Raw genomic sequence first — 21,313 nt, 5'->3', positions numbered from 1 at the left:
CATCATGATACATACAAGTCTGAACACAATCAATGAAAGATTATGTGAAAACGACACAAACAATGAAATATTAGAATCTAGAATTTGACTTACATATCCAGTCAAGAGAAGGCAGTGCAGTTCAACCATTCTCGAGATAATTTATGTTATTTTTGAGAATTTGCCCATTTTCCTCAAGAATCTTGAATGAGACAAATGCTTATCCCTAATGCTTGCAGTGTTACCAAAAGCATAATCTTTAAGTTTTATGTGAAATGCTACCTGCTACTTATAATAGCTTGAGGGTATATGGGAAACTAAGGCTCTTACCTCAATAGTTCTCCTTTGTTTCGATTCTTACATGGTTCTGACAGGTTGCAGTGCTATAAATATAATGTTTCTGTTCTTGATTTTGTAACCAAAGTTTGTATCATAAAATTCATGGTGGGAACTTCAGCTGTCATTTATTTTGCACAGTTCGCTGCTATTTCCGATCAGTAACCATTACCAAGCTTAGCGGGCGTAAATGGCAGGAAAGTTATACCATAATTTAAACAAAAGTAGTTTGCTCTTTTAAGCCCGCCATAATATGTAAAAAATTTCTCTCTTGCTTCTTGACGAAAATTATTGTACACAGTTATTACTGTGAGAATTTTTATGTACTATTGTGCACTTAAAAGGGCAAATTACTTTTGTTTAGATCATGGTATAACTTTCCTATCGTTTATGCCAGATAAGCTTGATAATGGTCATTGATCGAAACTAGTAGCGCATTGTGCAAAATAAATGACATCTGAAGGTTTCACCATAAATTTTAACAATTATTTTTGTCAGATGAATATCCCCATCTGTAGACACACATAAATTTTGTATCATTTTGTTGAACCAGTCATCATTCAGTGACTGTACCAATAAGAAAATTATTGATTTTATGTATAATTTTATTTCAGAACAAGAGCACCTTTACTTCTCTGAAGGCACAAAAGAATTTTCTAATTCTTCTTCATTATAATTTTTACACTAGATGACTAAAGCAAACATTCATTATAGTTGTGCTGATATCAAAACACTTTCAAAATACTTACAACTCCTTAGTAACATGAACCTATTGTTCCTCATATATGTAAATAAACTTGTGTCTAATATACAACAAGCAAAATTATTTCTTTTTTCACGTGATACTACCATTGTAATCATTACATGTATACATAGAGAAACAGAAGATATGGGAAAACAATGTTCTGAAAAGTATCATTGACTGGCTTTCTGCAAATGGTCTCACCCTCAATTAAAAATAAAAATACAAAATATAATCAGTTCTGTGCCGCGAGGGATACTGCACCAACGATAAGTGTAACAGATGGTGAGGAAATAATAAATATGGTGGAACTTCAAAATACTTAGGTGTTCATATAGAAGAGAATTTAAACTGGAAAGGACACATTTTGGAACTCCTAAAACAACTTAGCTCAGCCACATTTGCCCATAGAATCATTGCAGATCTTGTGGAGAGACAAATCAGTAAGTTAATGTATTTACTACGTTTTTACTCAATAATGCCATGTGGAATATTGTTCAGGGGTAACTCAGCTTTCAGAAAGAAAGTCTTCATTGCTCAAAAACGTGCTTTAAGGTTGTCCTTAGCACAAAAGGGGTGCATAGTGTTGCTATAAAAAATTTTGATCACTTACCTAGTGTTATAAAATGTCTGACTGACTGCAAAGTAAAATTTGAAAACAAACTGAATACGTTTCCTCTGGAAAACTCTTTCTATTCTGTAAAAGAATTTCTATTATTGCAATATCTACAAGGTGGTGGAAATGAATTACTAACTCACACCTGTACATATTTAAAAAAAAGCCACTTAAAGGTGTTCAGTGTGTAGCCATGTTTACAAATTATTGTGCAGTGTTAATGTAAAATGACTCAATCCACATGATTAGAATCTATAGTGTGGAATGATCCACAGAACATGAAACTAACTATCTAATCTAATCAAATCTGTACACTAAATTACAAAAATCCTAGAATAAACTACATTACTTCAAATGATGCTATATTACTGCAAATCACAGACGAGTTTATCACAAGCCAGAGTCATGAGAACGCAATGTTGTCAAGATGGTCTACAGCTAATGCACTGCTATACTCAAGGAAATGCGAATTGTGAACATTATGACTTCGATTATTGTAAGATGTGCAACATAAAAGAGACTATTTCCCTAGATGTCCAATGACCGCTGTCTGTAAAGGCAATTTTTGTTACTGATCTATTGTTACATGAATGGTATTTAAAGACAGTGTAAAAATGTGAAGCCACACAAAAATTGCATTGGAATAACAAGTTAGTAAAATGTAATACATTATTTGTAGGAAATATGTAATATTGTTAATTAAAAAGTTTCAGATCACAGGTAAATACTGTCCCAGGATGTGCAAGCAGTTTTCGTCACAATCCTGCTAAGAGTTACACCACAGGATCCAAATTCACTACAGATAAGGACACACACAGAACAATTCCTAGGAAAGCCTGAATACTTTCCAAGAGATCCATGGTCAACGCAAAACATTTTGAAGAAGAGGACCTCGTAATAATTTAAACTTTTAAAGATCTGCAAGAAATTAAGGAGAGGTATCCATGAGCTCGACCAAAATTAAATGAAGATGCGATTCAAATAACTTTTCCGAATCCACCACATTATTTAACTAAATCTACTAAATCTGAATCTGGGAAAGACCCAGATGAGATAAAAATGAAGCAAAAGAAAGGTCTTCAGAGGAGAAATGAAGACTGGTTGTCAGAAAATGCAATCAAAAACTTTACAGATGTGGGTGTAAATGTTCGTAGGACCATAGGAAACAACTTGTGATACTATACTACAACAACCAGTTTATATGTTTACAAAGGTTATCAGTGGGAAAAATCGAAAAATGCGTCTAGGTTTAAGATTGACACTCATAAACTTAGTGTGCTCTTACACATTTCAATTTAAAATAAGTCATGTAAAACTATATCCAAGTAATCTCACATTTTGTTCTCATATATCTGAGTCCAGTTTTTATGTGTTGGTTTTTCTGATTAAGAAATTGTGGTGGTAAACAGCATCATGTAAAGAATATAACAATTTCAAACAATAATATGCAAAATGTTATCTTACCACAAAACTCTGAAAACCTTTGCTTAAAGGAAAGTTGTGTTCACGTTACGCATTTTATCCTGCAATCCCTATTTTTTGTTTATTTAAGTTTCCCGTTGCATAACTGATTCTGGACATACATACATTTATCAAAATAGCTCATGGGAAGTATGTTGTTCAATGTTCATCAAACCGGGATCTCACTATGACTTACTGTTTACACTAAGGAAACTGGTAACAGAATTCCTTTGAATTAAGAGAATATATAATAACATCTAAAAACACTTGATGCGTTTGCATTTAATTCATGATAGCAAGTTGCTATCATATTTTGAAGTTGATGTGGAAAAATTGTTTTTTTTTATCAGAATTATCATCATTTGTTGAAGTTCCATACTTGGTTGTTTGCATGGAAATAGTTATACTAATTCGTTCTTGTGTACGTATGTTAATCGTAGAATAGCGCTTATGTATGTGTATGTGGTACATCCTGCCATATACTTGCCTTCTGCACAATGTTGCGTTTTGATGATGTGATGATGCGCCAGTGCAATTTTCCGTTGACTGTGCAACTTTTCAGTGCCTGTGAAAGACTACAACAACATAGATGAAGTATCTTTGGACATCAGTGAGCGATGTGCGTGAAATATGGCTAATTTGAATAGAGTGGGAACCGCATTATTTCGAATTGCGAACAGTTTTTTTGACAGCTATAAATGTGGGGTAAATACATCAAGTTTAACATTCAGGAAATCATTTACACGTTAGCGAAAGTATTGAGGAGTATGACAATAATCCAGGTTATAATGGAAGTATAAGTAAGAAGTTTTCTCTGTTAGTCCATTGACAGAAAAAATTGGTGGCTAAAGTAAATTGAATCTGAAATGAATTCATTCTTATGTTATTGTGTGATAATGCCTCCTCGACATCTTGTTCATCGGGATACAGCAACATGTATCTATACGATCGCTGTTTGTTTTGGAAAGAGAAACCACCTTTGTTGCCGTAGTATTTTGTTACTCCCAAATGGGCTTCACCTTTTTCACTTAAAGGGCACGCAGACAAACTCGTTGTACCAACGCTATTTAACGCAGGTCATAACACACTATTACCTTTGCAATATCCCCCTACTTGTAACGTGCCGACCTAGGATGCATTTATCCAGTCACACATCCCTTCCTGTTATCCACTACATTTTAACTAAAATTAAGCACTATACAGTAACAAAAACTATTCAATCCGTAAGGAAAAGAAAACTCGTTCTTATTGAAGTTAAAATCGATAAAAAAAGTTTAACTTGTGCTATGTAAATGAAAAGCGCTTCAGAGTAACGTTGAAAAATGATAAAAACTTAACAGTTTTTGAATACACAAATGATTGACTTAAAGAAAGTAAAAATGCTTATTGTGCTTTTGATGCTGTAAATTGTTCACTCAAACCATCTAAATTATAGTTTTCTGCCTCCTATCACCACTAAGATCAAGTTTGTTGAACCAACTTTAGTGTGCCGAGGCCCTTGTCAAAATCATAGTGCCGCTCTCTTGTGTTGCAAAGAAATCTGAACTTTTTGTACATTTCATTGAATGAGAGAACCAGTTTATTTCAAACTTCTTCTTGGCCCTCTGTCTTCACTTTTCATTTACACTTCCTTATTTTCTTCACCCTTAACTAAACTTTGCACCTACAGAAACAGTAGGTAGTGCATTTGTCCCATGTGCCACACCCTCATTTTGCCACTGCACTGCATTACCAAATTGGTGCATCAGGTTGAGTTTATCCCTTCTTTTAGTCAGGTCATGATAAAAAGTTTTTTTTTCCAATTTGATGAATGATGAAGTACAATTACATTATCCAAATGATCTGCCCATCTGATCTTCAATATTCTTCTGTAGCTCCACAGTTCAAAACCTTCGATGCTCTTATTTGTCTGTACTGTTTGCCATCCACATTTAACTTCTTGTATAAGGCAGTGCTTCAGTCATACACTTCCAGAAGAGACTCCGTAAAACTTAAATTTATATTCAGTGTTAACAAGTTTCCCTTTTTCAGACACACATTTCTTGCCAGTCTAAATATGATATCCTCTCTACTTGAACCATTATCAGTTATTTTGTTGCCCACATAGCAAAACTCAGCTACTACTATAAGTCATTTTCTAATGTATTTCCCTCATCATTGCCTGGTTTAATTCAACACTATTTCATTACTCTTGTTTTGCTTTTGTTGATGTTTATCATATAACCTCATGTCACCTGTTCTTCCAGGTCCTTTTCCGACTCTGAAAAAATAAAAATTTCATTGGCAAACCTTAAATTTAACTCTCATTCGAGAAATGCTACTTGGTTTTCTGTACAGGTTGCTCAATATACGTATTGAATAAAATTGAGGAGATGCTACGCCCCTGTCTCATTTCCTCCTCAGGTGATATGTCCCTTTACATAACTGCAGTCTGATTTTTGTAAGAGTAGGGAATAACTTTTCGCTCACTGTAATTTATCCGTACTGCTGTCAGAATTTGAAAGACTGCAGTCGAGTCAGTATTGTTAAAAGAGTTATTCCATGTCAATTCAACCAGGGGCTCCAGCTTGTAGTCTCAGATTTTTCTGAAATTTAGCACACCAATGCTACCATGTGTGGAATGCTTATGCACAAAGTATTAGGTTCCCCTGAGAATTAGTTCCAGATTTATAGTTTGTGAAACAAGGCAGTGTGACCCAGAAAATGCAACACACTTTTGGCAATTAATCATCAAAGCCAACTTCAGGGCTTAATAACTTAGGAGCTATTCCTCACAGTGCAGTGAAATTTTTATCACTTAGTAACATCTACTTAGGGAACACAATGTATCAAAACACTGACAGGCTCCTGAGGGGAAAATAAAAAATGTCAAAATGTGATAAAAAATGCAACTTGTTAAAAGATACATATTGTAGGTTCCCTCTTCTTCTTATTCTTCTTCCTCCTAAGTAGTTCTACAGCCCTTGGTGAGCGTTGGCTTCAACAATCTTCCTCCACATTTCTCAGTTATTTGCTGTTCGTTTCCACCCATCAGATTCCCATATTGTGTCATCAGTCCATCTTCTTCCAGGTCTCCCTTTTTGCCTAGCTGAATGGATCACACCTTTCATCATTTTCTTTCGAATTCTATCCTCTGCCATTCTCTCCATGTGTCCTAGCCATCATATTCGGTGTGATTTCACAAATTTTACTATGACCCTACTTTGTATTTACACTTATAATTCGGCTTTGTAGTGTTTTCACCAGCCTTCTTCCTCCCTTCTTGGACCAAAGATTTTGCGCAGTATTTTCTGCTCAAAAGTTCTTGGTGCATTTTTATCACGTTCTGTCAACATCCATACCTCTGACCTGCATGTGATAACTGGGCAGATTAGGGAGTTATATATTAGCAGTTTTGTTTTTCTTGTAACAAGGATACTTCTGAAAAATTGCATATTTGCAAAGTAAGCTGTTTCCTCCTTGTATTCTTTCCCTTATAGCCTTTCCAATACCGTTATCATTTATGATTAGATCACCCAAATAATTAAAAGAGGACACCCCTTTGAAGCATTTCCCATTGGTGTTTAGGTCTTTAGTGGTTCTTCTGGGTCCGCCGCTCGCGGTAGCGTTCTCGCTTCCCGAGCACGGGGTCACGGGTTCGATTCCCGGCGGGGTCGGGGATTTTCACCTGCCTCGAGATGACTGGGTGTTTGTGTTGTCCTCATCATTTCATCATCATCCAGGAAAGTGGCGAAATTGGACTGAGCAAAGATTGGATAATTGTACGGGCGCTGATAACCACGCAGTTGAGTGCCCCACAAACCAAACATCATCATCATCATCATCATCATCATCATCATCATCATCATCATCATCGTCGTGGTTCTTCTGGTCTCAGATTGTGACATTACCATATATTTTGTTTTGTTTTCATTTACTATGAGGTCAACTTTTAAGGCTTCTGTGTCCATTGCCTGGTATGTTTTTTGCAGTGTATTGATATTTCTTCCCACTATAGCATGCCTCATTTGTTGATTTTATTTACTGCAGTATGCAGAGCTATATTGAATAGGACAGTGGAGAGACTATCACCTTGCTTCACGCCTTTATTAAAGTCAAACCGTTCGCTTTTTCTGTCAAGGACCTTTACTTTTGCTCTTCTCTCTGTCATTGTCATTCTGATTAGTCTTATTAGTTTAGCACTTTTTCCAGTACTCTGTATAATTCTTGTCGGTTTACGCTGTCAAAGGCTTGTTCGAAGTCAGTGAATAGGAAATGCAGAACTATATCATATTCATAGAACTTTTCCATCATTTGCTCTGTCTGGTCGAAAGCCACACTGATGTTCCCCTAGTATGTCTTCTGCATACTTCTGTATCCTTTTGTTTAATATACTTGTAGGGATTTTATAAGCTGTGCTTAGGAGTGTTATATATATTGACATTTTCGCATGCTGTTTTGTCCCGTTTCTTATAAATAGGGATTATTATTCCAGTTTCCCAATTATCTGGCCTAGGTGTGTTTCCCATTTATCTGTTATTAATGAGTGCAGTTCCTTTGTTACAGCCTCGCCACCAGCTTTTATTAATTCAGGAATTATGCTGTCTTCCCCAGGGGCTCGACTGTTTTTTGACTTATGCACAGCCTGGGAGACCTCTTACAGCACTGGCTTTCTTGCCTCATTGGCATCGTTGTCTATTTCCTGTGCAGCTCTCTCTTCATCTTCTAGGCTGGTACTTAATGTGTCTTTGAAAAACGCTGCCCATCTTCCCGCTATCTGTTCTTCCTCCCTTATCATTTTCTCAATTTTACTGGAACGTGCCATTATTTTTGGCTATAATATATTCTTTATTTTGCATACAGCATGATAGAAGTTTCTTATTTCACTATTTTCCTTTAACTCTTCTAGTTCTTGGGATTTCTTCTTAGTCCACTCTCTTTTCTTTCTCTTGCACAGTCTGTTAGCTCTTCTTCTTAATTCTCTATATTGTTCTTCATTATTTCTGGTTTCTCTCTGTAGCACTTTGTTCTTACCCTGTTATTTTTCCTCTATTGCTGACCTGCAATCCCCGTCAAACCATCCCTGGGTTCTCTGTTCCTTCTTATTTCTATTACTTCTTCTGCAGCATCTTTAATGGCTTTTTCAATCCTGCTCCACTTTTCATCTATTCCTACAGCTGTATCTTCGTTGCTCAGCTTTCTACTTAGTGTTACTCGGTATTTTTTTACTTCGTCAATGATTTTCAGTAACTCATTACATTTCATCACCTTTCCTATTGTGTTACCATTTGTTGGTGACAGTTTCTCTCTCAAGACTGATTTTATCACAAAGTGGTCTGAGTCACAGTTCGGTCGTCTACAGCTCTGTACATCCATAAATGATGTGAAGTGGCATGCAGTCCCTAAAATATGGTCAATCTGATTGACTACTCCATTGACTGCAGACTTCCAAATACCCAGATGGATCCTTATATGTGGGAAGCAGGTCCAAATAATAATCGTATTATTTCTTTCGAGTTGGCATAGTAAGTCTCTATTCTCACTGTTTTCTCTATGTATGGAATATTTCCCAGAAACTCCATATGGATGTTCATTCTTCCCTATTTTTGGATTAACATCTCCTATTATTAGCATCAGTTCATATTTAGGTACTGTGCAGCATACTTTCTCCAAGTCTTAATAGAACTGTTCTTTAATTATATCATCCTTTTCCTCTGTTGGTGCATGTGCATCCACTATTGATATATTCCTAAATTTCCCTCTTAGTCTGAGTCTGCACATTCTTTAATTTATGGGTTCAAATTCTAATAGGCTTTTCCTAACTTCTCTAGTTATTATAAATCCTGTTCCAGGTTGGCCTGTTCTTTCTTGTGTCCACTATACACCAATGAGTACTGCAGGTTTATCTATCTGCCCATTCCCTTGCCATTTTATTTCCTTTAGCTCTACAACATATTTGAAGCTTAAAATTTCATTGTCCTCACATTCCATGATGCTGCTGTCAGATCCTTTATCCGTTTCCTTTGCCGGAGTTGGGATGCATGTATTCCACGCAGTTTCCAAGGCTTCTGTTGAATTTCCGTAATAGTCTCTCTCTAAAGATGCCTGCAATAAGGCGGTGTCCCCTGGGAGGGGTTGTTGGTTCCCATCATGCTAAATATCACTCATTCAGGAAGGGGATAATATTTTTTGTAGTAAACCTGCTATGGACTAAAAAACACACACGCGCACGCACACACACAAAGTCTACATCTTTCACATGCACAGGAAAATACAGAAAACTGAAAGAAATTGCTGGAAAAACATGGATTTTCAAAGTATGGTAACACAAAATGGACAAGTGATATCCAAACCAAATTTCATACATTGCATAAGTGACCATTATGTAATATATCTCAGAATTTCATGTTATTGAATGCTATTTGCGTACACCGAAAGTTGACAGAGAAGTATTTGGTGATGTGACCATTGTTGCAGAACACGATTTTGGAAACTCATGGGATTCTTCCTATTCCTTCCCCCCCCCCCCCCCCCCTCCCCCTCCAGTTGTTTGACCAGAAAGCAACAACATACAGGTAAATTAACACAACCTATTGTTAATGCACCTTAACTGCTAAAAACCAGTTACTTGTGCTTAGAGCAGAAGTTTTCCCTTGTTGTAGGTACTGATTCTGTACATTGAGTGGCAAATTGTACTATATTCCTGACACAGTAGTAGGAACTGTAACTGTCGTAAGAATATGTTCAAAACACTTCTGTCAAGCAGGGCCAGTGAAATGATCTAGCTGTTCCTGCTAGTGCCATGAAGTTCACTAATACATCACCATTAGTACTGCACAACACATCCTAAGTACCTTCTGTCATCATAAGTAACAACAATGTGGCAACTTGGTTATATGTTGCTATTTTTGCTTCTGAATCCAGGGTCAGACTCACTGTGAAGACGCATTTTCTGCATGAACCTTTAATTATAACCAAACAGTCTGCTCATTGCACTTTGGAGCAGATAGTTATTCATCTTTCACCATTGGTCTCTTTGCCATTTTGTGTTTCGTTTTCATTTCAGCTTCTTCTAGTTTTCTTCTACCATAACTGAATCTGTCTCATTTTTCAACTCTCTGTGTCTTCATATAAGGCAAACCAAAAGCGGCTGCGGAAATATTTGATTGCTCAGCTGCTGTGGTGGAAAGCTGCTGACATTCTTTGTTACTAACATGTACATTATCAGAATATTCTTCAATTTTTAGTAGTGTCACACACTTGTACAATAACATTTGTCCTGGTTTCGTGTAAGTTCAACTTCTCGAAGGCTACATTTCACTGTCTTCTTATGTACCCAAAATGGGTCAAAACAACTTCTTTGTAGGAAAGAATACATATCCAGAAACACCTTCATATGATGATAACAAAACTCATGTTCCCTGAATCTGTACTTCTCGCACCCGTAGTGTGCGTCCCAGATCCCCGTAGCAGCAAATCTTGGTCTGATTCACCCAGATCATGTACAAAGCAAATGCCACATTTAGTTCCATATGCTGTTTTATGATATTCCGATTATTGTGCTTTACCAACACTGCAACATGTATGAACAAAAGCATCACCAGCATATTGTTTCGTTCCCACACACTTTAAGTTGGTTTACAGGTTTTTAAATTGTATATTAATCTGTTTTGTCAATACAGAAATTCCTATGTTTTAGTTTGGTAATGAAAAAAATGGTGCAGTACATTTCATTAAATTCTGATTCCTTTTCAGCCAAAACGAAATAAATACCAAAATTGCTGGATGATAAGAGATGTAAAAAGAAGGCAGTGTGTAAAGGAACATGCAGTTGAAAGGCTTAGGATAAACTCCTTGCGAAAGAATGATATACTTCCAGTTGAAATTAGGGTGAGTACTGCAACACAATTAAAGTGTCCTTAGTGGTCTGTGCGTCAGATATTCCACCATTGTGTGTCTCTCACTTCGAAACATTCCATCATTATTGTTTCTCAAGGTTCTGTGTTGATAATCTGGTATATCTAAATATTGGAAAACTCTTGATAACCTATTAACTTGTAGGAAGAAAGATATTTTTGAGTTATTAGTTTCATTTCAGTACACTAATTTACATAGTTTCTTACTTGTGTGTCTCCCAAATATTAATATATAATGTTCTAGTTTTCTATCCATTATTGATTATTGTGGGCAAAAATGAACAGTATCACTCTACTGGAAAATGTTCAAAAGAGTTAATGACATTTGAATGATGATGAATAAGCTAACTCTAGAGTGAAAGGCCATCACTTAAAAATATAATACAAGTTTTCTTTATGGGTAGAACGGTTGTGGATATCTTAGAATGGTAACAAAAAAGTAGCTACTAGTTCCACTGCTCTGACCTGTTCAATCATGAATGGCGTTTGCAGCAGTAATGACAGAAAAAGATCAGAGTTGAAATGAAATATCCAAAATCAAGTCAAAGATTTGGGATTTGCTGCTTGTCTAATCAGTTTAGTCTTATCAAGTTTCACTTTTAGGAGATCTTGGACAAAAGACACAGAGAACCAAAAGAGAAAAGATTGTAACCTCCTAACTATAAACATTATATAGTTACCACAATCCAACAGGTTATGTGGAGGAATGTTGTGACTGAATATTTATCAGAGCCAAGCATTCATTTCCTCCTAAGCCTTGGTCAGTGCTAGCTCACTCCAGGCATCTCAACTGTGCTGTTGATATCCCTACTGCAGTTCTCACAGATACTGTATCTGAAAAATATTTTTTCAGCTGAGAAGTACATGCCCACAAAAAGTACCGTGAGATGCCGATTAAAAACATTGTTTCATGAAGCATGCATACCAAATCACAATTCTATCCTATACATGAAAAGCCCTTTACTTAGGTCACAAAATGTGGCTGTTTGGAAGAATGAGAATAAAAAATAGAATATACTTCTTGAAAGAGTTACTGTTCAACAACTGATCAGATCTTGGATCCTCAAGTGCATTCCTACTTTTCAGAGGCAGCTGCACATAAAAAAGAAACATGTGGTACAAACATGACAGGGAGCAATCATAGGTTAAAAATACAAAACATAACTTGAAATCATACAAGAAAGAAGACCAGACAGTTGCTGTAACTGCAGAGGTACAGAATTGTGTGGTACCTCATACCATGCCACCAGTATTTTTAAGTCGAGTACGTCTCTGGTTACTTCACTCATCTTTTGAATTACTTGGATGGGGATGTAGAAGAAAGGGCTACAAATGGTCCCTGAGAATGTAGAATTAAACATCCTGGTTCATACTCCATTAAATTTCGGGCATGCAGCCGCACAAATAAAATTTCTTCTACTGATATTTCGGCCGCGTATCGTCCGATTTCTTCAGCATTTGAATTCTATCCATGCTAGCATTAAATTTACCATGGAAATAGAAAAAGACGGGTGCCTCCCCTTTCTGGATGTTGTCGTTCGCCGTAAAAGTGATGGCACATTAGGACATGCCGTACATCGGAAACCAACGCATACAAATCTATACCTTCATGCCAGTAGCTGCCATCACCCTTCTCAGAGCATGGGTGTCCTTAAGACCTTAGTGCATCGGGCGCACTGTGTATCCGATGAAGACAATTTACAAGGAGAGCTAACGTACCTCAAGAGTATTTTTAAATCGAATGGATATTCTCCGCAACAAATTCGTAGAGCATTCGATGTAAAACCTAAAACGAAGGTATACGATGCGGAAGAAGATAGTAATTTCTTCAGATCTAGGGCGTTTCTGCCTTATGTGGGTGCTCTTTCTTCAAAGATAGGCCGTATTCTAGAGAAACACTGTGTTAAGGTGATCTTCCGGCCCCCCACGAAGATTGCGGCTTTACTCGGCTCTGTAAAGGACGATTTATTGCTTCGTAAGGCGGGTGTGTACCAGATTCCTTGCGGAAATTGTGAGCAGTCATACATAGGTCAAACAACACGCACCGTTCATGAAAGGTGCGTGGAGCACCGAAGATACACACGCCTATTACAACCAGACAAGTCAGCTGTGGCCGAACACTGTATTGATACGGGTCATTCCATGAATTACAGTGATGTGAAGATTTTAACTTCCACCTCTTCTTTTTGGGATTCTGTATTCAAGGAAGCCATAGAAATTCGATTAGCCAACAATTTAATAAACAGAGATAAAGGTTTCAATTTGGACAAAGCATGGAATCCGGCTCTTGGACTAATTAAATTGCAGAGAAGTCGTCACCGTGTCATCGCCGCCGATCAAACATCATAAGCACATCGAACGTCCGTACGCTTTCGCCACAGGCGGCGCAGCATCTGTGACCCGCATGCGCAGTACCGCCGCGGTGGAGCATATAAGGCCGCGCTTGGCACCTTGTCATCAGTCTTGTGACTCGCTCTGAAGATGGCCGGACGATACGCGGCCGAAATATCAGTAGAAGAAATTTTATTTGTGCGGCTGCATGCCCGAAATTTAATGGAGTATTCATTACGCCGCGAGAAGTTGAAAATGCACATCCTGGTTCATGTTCAAAGTATTTTAATGAGTGGGCCCAAGTTATGGAATGAAAAACACTCTATGGACATCACAGAACCACTATCAGCCTGAACTACATCCTTCAGCTACTGCGGCTTAAATGCCTAATTGGGGCCATCAGTGCACTCGCCACTTTGTAGATTTTGAAAAGAGGTGAAATGGAGAGTTGGGCCACACTACATGCCTCCAGTCTGCTACTGTCGAGTTTCTGTTGTGTTTGGCCCATTCAAGACTGCAACTTTATGTGCTGCTGTGAGTAGTAACCTTTTGTGAAGTGCCTGACTCCAGATGGCCTGTGCATGCAGTTTCCTTCACAGTGTTTGCTTGGAAACTGGGTTGAGTTGTACCTGTGTTTATTGAGAGCAGCAGTTCTTGTGAAATTTCAAACCAATTGTCATTGAAAAGGGCTTACACAAGTCTCCTGTTTGTGTCAGTAAGGATTTTTTTACAACCATTGTTCTTACAACGTGTTACATAGCTGCAGGAAGCACCATTTGTTGTTGACATATTAGACTGTTTGCTTTCATACACCAACAGATTGGGCAACCCCATTGTCAATGTGATCATGGGCATGTCCCTGTCTGTGATTTTTGTCACGTCTCCACATTGACCTACCTTACTGTGCCAATTCCGTACAAGTGACTGGGACATACACATCACTTCATTGCCATGACTTACAGTGTGTAGAATCGCATGACTGTCTACCAGTTCTACACCACTCCAAAGTGCTCAATGTGCTCTTTGTAAGGAGGTGATGAATATTTTGTCAAGAGAGTTTATATTGGTTTGGGAGCTCAAAGATGAAATGAAATCATGTCAGAGATTAGGAAGTTGCTGTGTATTGTTGTTCTATTTGCTTACTTTCACGTCGTTCCACCTTCCTCTTGTCTTGTGCTTGGGGTCTGATCAACTCTCAAAATTTTGACATGATTTGGTATGTTTCATCTTAACTCCAAGCTCCAAAACCAATCAGGAGCAGCACAACTGCCCTTAGCTACTCATCAACATTTAAGAGCATCTACTAATACAGCCAAGTAACATCTGTTCATTTCAAGGGTATATTGCTTGCTGCATCCATAGTGTAACATACAGATGGCACACTTTATTATTATTATTATTATTATTTACTGGTTGTAAGCTGACTGCTCTGAGAGGAGGAGGTGGTCCTTGTTTCACCAGCCAATGTGCAATGAGCTGATCGCGGCATCCTCTCCTCAGGGTCCAAGTTGAAGTGTGCAGTTCATAAACTACTCTTGCCTCTTAAGGTTGCTAAATGGCAATCACCTTGTGGGGCTCAGTCTTTCTGGCTGAGTTCACTTTCACTGAATGTAGCATTCCAAAACTGTAGACTGGGAAGTACTGTCATTGTCTTTTGTTGCAGAGTGTACACATTTTAGCAATCATTTGTTACTCACAGTAACAAAATGTTCTGTGATTTGAAGAGCAGGGATCATGATGTAACTAAAAAACACCCGAACCTTGTAGTGTGCTGTGCCCCAATGAGACTGTGGTCACTGAGGTGTAAAATTAAACTGTTCACAATATCTGAGACACCTGCCATCATGAAATTGTTTTAGGATTTATGATATATGTGGTACTCTTTTGGTGTCAAATAATTAATTTTCTCATGGAGCCTTTAGAGAATCACACAGTCTCCCTTCAAGATTTCCAGTGGATTTTGTGGACCAGTAGGTACTATTAAAACTGACCCAACAAAGGCTTCTCAGGTATCTACATCTGCATATATACACCAAAAAAGCCATTATACAGTGCACGGCAGAGGGCATTTGTATCTAAAACAGCAGTTTTCTGTCACATTCTGTTTGCGTATCGTGTAAAAGAAAAAAAAAACTATCTTATACATATACAGGGTGCTCCATTGATTGTGACCGGGCCAAATATCTCACGAAATAAGTGTCAAGCGAAAAAACTACAAAGAACGAAACTTGTCTAGCTTGAAGGGGGAAACCAGATGGTGCTATGGTTGGCCCGCTAGATGGCACTGCCATAGGTCAAACGGATATCAATTGCATTTTTTAAAATAGGAACCCCCATTTTTTATTACATATTCATGTACTACAAAAAGAAATATGAATGTTTTAGTTGGACCACTTTTTTCCCTTTGTGGTGGATGGCACTGTAATAGTCACAAACATATGGCTCAATTGTAGATTGAACAGTTGGTAACAGGTAGGTTTTTTAAATTAAAATACAGAACGTAGGTACGTTTGCACATTTTATTTCGGTTGTTCCAATGTGATACATGTACCTTTGTGAACTTGTCATTTCTGAGAACGCATGCTGTTACAGCATGATTACCTGTAAATACCACATTAGTGCAATAAATGCTCAAAATGATGTCCGTCAACCTCAATGCATTTGGCAATACGTGTAACGACATTCCTCTCAACATGCATTGACAATGTGCGGACGCATGTTGTCAGGTGTTGTCGGTGGATCACGATAGCAAATATCCTTCAACTTTTCCCACAGAAAGAAATCCGGGGATGTCAGATCCGGTGAACGTACAGGCCATGGTATGGTGCATCAACGACCAATCCACTTGTCATGACATATGCTATTCAATACTGCTTCAACCGCATGCGAGCTATGTGCCGGACATCTATCGTGTTGGAGTGACATTGCTATTCTGTCATGCAGTGAAACATCTTGTAGTAACATCGGTAGAACATTACATAGGAAATCAGCATACATTGTACCATTTAGATTGCCATTGATACAATGGGGGTCAATTATCCCTTGTCCCATAATGCCGCACCATACATTAACCCGCCAAGGTCGCTGATGTTCCACTTGTCGCAGCTATCGTGGATTTTCCGTTGCCCAATAGTGCATATTATGCCAGTTTACATTACCACTGTTGGCGAATGACGCTTCATCGCTAAATAGAATGCGTGCAAAAAATCTGTCATAGTCCCATAATTTCTCTTGTGCCCAGTGGCAGAACTGTACACGACGTTCAAAGTCATCGCCATGCAATTCGTGGTGCATAGAAATATGGTACGGGTGCAATCGATGTTGCTGTAGCATTCTCAACACCGACGTTTTTGAGATTACCGATTCTAGCGCAATTTGTGTGCTCCTGATGTGCGGATTAGCCACGACAGCAGCTAAAACACCTACTTAGGCATCATCATTTGTTGCAGGTTGTGGTTGACGTTTCACATGTGGCTGAACACTTCCTGTTCCCTTAAATAACGTAACTATCCGGCAAACGGTCCAGACACTTGGATGATGTCGTCCAGGATACCAAGCAGCATAAGTAGCACACGCTTGTTGGGCATTTGGTCACAATAGCCATACATCGACACGATATTGACCTTTTCCGCAATTGGTAAACGGTCCTTTTTAACACGGGTAATGAATCACGAAGCAAATACCGTCCGCACTGGCGGAATATTACGTGGTACCACGTACTTATACATTTGTGACTATTACAGCGCCATCTATCACAAGGCGCAAAAAGTGGTCCAACTAAAACATTCATATTTCTTTACGTACTACACGAATATGTAATACAAAATTTGGGTTCCTATTTTTAAAAAAAACTGTTGATATGCATTTGACCTATGGCAGCGCCATCTAGCGGGACAACCATAGCGCCATCTGGTTTCCCCCTTCAAGCTAGACGAGTTTCGTTCTTTGTAGTTTTTTCGTTTGATGCTTATTTCGTGAGATATTTGGCCTGGTCACTATCAATGGACCACCCTGTCTATGCAACCTAAAATCTCTTTATCTTCTTCTCATGACCCCTATGCGAGATGTAAAATGATGGAATCAAATTGGTCCTAATCATCATCATTTCATCTCCATCGACGCGCAGGTCGCCGAAGTGGCATCAAATTGAAAGACCTGCACCAGGCGAACGGTCTACCCAACGGGGGGCCTTAGCCACACGACATTTCATTTCATTGGTGACATAATATTCTATTAGAGAAACTCAAATATTATGCAGATGTCTTGCTGGTAACTGGTTTTTATATTAACTAACTAAAAGGATGCACAGTATTGCATTAAGATGCTCAGAAAGTCTACAAAATGAAACAACATCTTAAGAAAGGGGATAATCACTACTGGTGTATGACAGGGATTGATGCTGGATTCGCTCTTGTTCGTTTTGTAAATTTTCCATCATATATCCAAGAAGCAGAAATAGTTTACTTTGCTGATGATGATTCGAGTGTTATAATCAGGCCTAATGGAGGACCTTCAACACTTACAAATATAAATGATATTTTCTAAACAAGTAAACTTTGCAACTTTTGCATTGCAGGTAATAGCAGATTGGAAATGAGAAAATCAAAAGTTGATATTGCTATTTTTGTTCACTATTTCCTTATTGCAGTCGGGTAATGTAGTATGTCTGTATTTCTGGAAAGCATTTGACTGATTACTACACACATTCTTATTATCAAAAGTATGATTGCATGGGAGATGTGAAATTTGTGGCTGGATTGAGAATTTCTTGTTGGGGTGTACAAAGCACATTATCAGGGATTGAAAGTTATTGACTGATGTTGAACTGACTTCAGGTGTGTGCCTCAGGGAACTGTTTTCGGACATCTGCTGTCCGTTTTGTATAGTAGTGTGTGGCGGTTGCATCTGATTTTTATTTATTTCATTTGTTGTTCTCGGTGTCAACTTACTGCATTGCTACACTGGCTGAAAAAAATGGGTTGTGGATTCGGACGCTGACTACTGTAAATCATATAGCCGACAGGTGCACAGTTGTGTTTAACAGTACCTTAATTTTCACTTTGCACAACCCCCAACATTACACTATTGTTTAACCTTCGATAAGCCTCATAATTAGTTTGCAGCAAAACTCCACACACTGCTACGATAGTTTCTTGTTGAACATCTACGAGCAGTGAAACCTAACCACAAAGTTCACAGTTCCTAATCGGGTACGTATGGAAACAGTCATTGTCATTGTTTTTACACACAGCCTCTTGGTGTAACACCTATTTCACTGTTAAGTTGATCATTGTTGTCGTTCTAACAAACACAGGTTCCTCGTCTGAAACTCGGCTGTGGTCTGACTGACTATCTTGTGACCAAAAATCAGGCCGTTATATATCATCACACTAATAGCTGCTGAAACTACACATTGTTTAAAGTTAAATATACAGAAATTACAATTAAAACTTAACTCATTAAATTAACTGAATACATCGAAACATTGGTTCTTTTAACAGTTTCTTCTACTGCAAGAGTTAGGCAAAGTTATTTGTTTAAGCCGTGAAATTAACAAATATAGTTACGCAAACAATACTTTTGACAAAACTGTTAATTACTTTGGAATTAATGAAGGGCTTGTTTTGCTAACGTGTTTTTAAATGGATGCAAATACATACTTTAAGAATACTGTTAGTTCGTCTTCCAAATGTTTGTAATTAGTATAGAATTTGTATTTGTTTATATGTCAAAAATCGAATTTAAGTCACAAAACAATCACCAATTTCACCCTATACTGAAAGATACTAACTAGGAATAATCAGAATAAATTAGAAAATCAATTACATACAGAATGGTGCTTCTCATAATAAAGCCAGAAGATGGAACATTTGAGAAGTTTACCTTATTTAGAGACACAGTATCCCCGGGCAACTTCACGCATGCTATATTTTTACTGTTCTTTCTCACTACATTAGCCGAGGCATCATTGAGGGAAAAACTTTCTCATAGCTCCGCTTCCCTGAGTGCCCCACAAATGCAAAGTACTCACCAGAAAAAATTGCCCAGAGTGTACAAGGGCTCCTTTCTGCACCAGAATGAAAAATATATAAAATTCTGTTTGGAAACTGACCAGGAAACATGGGAGTTTCAGGAAATTCACAAGTAAGTGTAACAGCCATGAAGGCTACAAGGAATGTAACCATCTTGCCGATTGTTGACTGGATCTAGATTGGTGGTAAGGAAGAACAAACTGTGCTCAGTGACACATGGGTAGTTGATGTCACCCACGTGCGGCATACCTCATTTTAGTTATTCTGACAGGACATTGTCAGTTAATTCACAGCTTCATATCCAGGAAAGAGGAACTCCAACTGTTTTGTGCTTGCCAGCATTTAAATCACTATAATCACATTTTAACAGTGTGACTTTGTGCTTTGACAAAAGGGCAAAACCAAATTCAAATGGCAACCTGTCTTCTGTTTCAGGTAACAAATTTTTGTGTGTTTTCCAGACCCCCAGCTTAAGCTTTTAGGCTGGAGATTTTAATGTGTTGCAGAGCAGTTGGTTATCCTTTTTTAGCCCAGTGATCAGCAGTCATCTCCTTGTTATTTCACATCCTCCATTAATTTTCTCTTTTGCTATTGCAGGTGTGTGTGTTAATGTTAGCAAAATATTATGATTTATTTCTAATTGACAATTTAATCATTTAACAAACAAAACCACACTCACGTCATACAATTATACTGTGGGAGTTAAAGACAAAACACTTGACCCCCATATGTTTCAGTGTGGAATAATACTTTTAAGGTAAATTTTGTCAACTTTCTTTTCCAAGGAATAAATTTTCAGAGAGTAAATAACATTCTTTTTTTCCCTGCAGGAAATTGCAGACAAAGAAATTGCAGCATTTCCACGAGACTCTAGTAAAGTTCGGTTGGTGAATCGGTGTGCTGTTACTTCCCGGCCACGTGGTGTCGTACAGAGATGGCGCTTAAGCAGAATTGTCTGGCGACATCTTGCAGACTATAATAAGTTATCTGGAGTACAGAGAGCTATGTGGTGAAGCTTGTCAGTAATTTTTGTATGTAGTGTACTGTTGTTAGTGTGATTAATTATGATAAAAGTTCAATAAATGAGAATGTGTTTTCCCAGATTGGATGTTTGTTCTTTTTTAATATTTATATTGGATTAATGCCATTGTCAGAAATTACAGTAACCTTGTTTGTGATGGACTTAGTCAGTATGAGCTGCAGGAAGTCACAACAATGTGATATATCTAACCTCTGAACTAAATTGCATTGAATACATAGATGCTTTTGCTTTCTTTACTTTATTGACTCTCTGATTTCATCATGTTACTTAATACTGAAGAAATGAGTTTTAAAAAGGCTAGTTTCTTGGAGTAGGAAAGAATATTTTGTAAATGATCAAGAACTGAAACATTGACCATTTGTTTCTCCAGTGATATCCATATAATATATACCCTGGATCATAACACGTCAAAATTTTATCTCAGTCATCTAATGCATATTACATCTTCCTTTGTCTCAAAATTCTTCTGATTCATGTTCAGTCATGTAAAATTAATAAACGTGTTCATAAACTAAGAACATTCAGTTCCAAAGTATTTTTCTTCAAATAACTTGTATCAAAATTTATTAATGTAGGAAATCGAAGACCTGACTTCATTGGCTGGGTATGTGTTTAATGAATCCGAAGTTCCTAAACTGAAGACAGATGAGTGTTACCAGTCCGATGTAGCCATAAACTCTGTGTGTGCTTCAGTCCGTGTTGTACAGTGGTGGAATGTTACATGTCACAAGGGGCAGGGACCTTGGCGTAACAGCCCAGATCCTTAGGAAGGTACAAATCTCAATTTTGTTCAAATATATTTAACAAAACCCCAGTCTAAGTTGTGCTGTGTGCCAATGACATGGATGGCTGGTCTGGTAAAACAGTCAGTGATGAGCA

General features: G+C 37.8%; 1 protein-coding gene across 1 annotated transcript; it reads left to right on the top strand.

Moving 5' to 3' along the window:
* The first annotated feature begins 3,683 nt into the window (after nt 1–3,683).
* On the top strand, nt 3,684–20,493 carry LOC126162869 (28S ribosomal protein S14, mitochondrial). The gene is made up of 3 exons (XM_049919647.1): nt 3,684–3,839; nt 10,869–11,003; nt 20,223–20,493. Exons 1-3 carry the CDS (start codon nt 3,765–3,767, stop codon nt 20,403–20,405), a joined length of 393 nt encoding a protein of 130 aa, XP_049775604.1. The 5' UTR covers nt 3,684–3,764; the 3' UTR covers nt 20,406–20,493.
* The last annotated feature ends 820 nt before the right edge of the window (nt 20,494–21,313 follow it).

This window comes from Schistocerca cancellata, chromosome 2 (genome assembly GCF_023864275.1).
Source record: "Schistocerca cancellata isolate TAMUIC-IGC-003103 chromosome 2, iqSchCanc2.1, whole genome shotgun sequence".
In the NCBI taxonomy this organism is placed as follows: domain Eukaryota; kingdom Metazoa; phylum Arthropoda; class Insecta; order Orthoptera; family Acrididae; genus Schistocerca; species Schistocerca cancellata.
This window is presented reverse-complemented; position numbering and strand designations above follow the sequence as displayed.

Excerpts from the sequence above, each read along its gene's own strand:
- LOC126162869 (XM_049919647.1), top strand. The coding sequence starts at position 3,765 with ATGGCTAATTTGAATAGAGTGGGAACCGCATTATTTCGAATTGCGAAC. Across the intron at positions 3,840-10,868 it reads TTGACAGCTATAAATGTGGG|CCAAAACGAAATAAATACCA; the intron begins GTAAATACATCA and ends ATTCCTTTTCAG. Across the intron at positions 11,004-20,222 it reads TACTTCCAGTTGAAATTAGG|GAAATTGCAGACAAAGAAAT; the intron begins GTGAGTACTGCA and ends TTTTCCCTGCAG.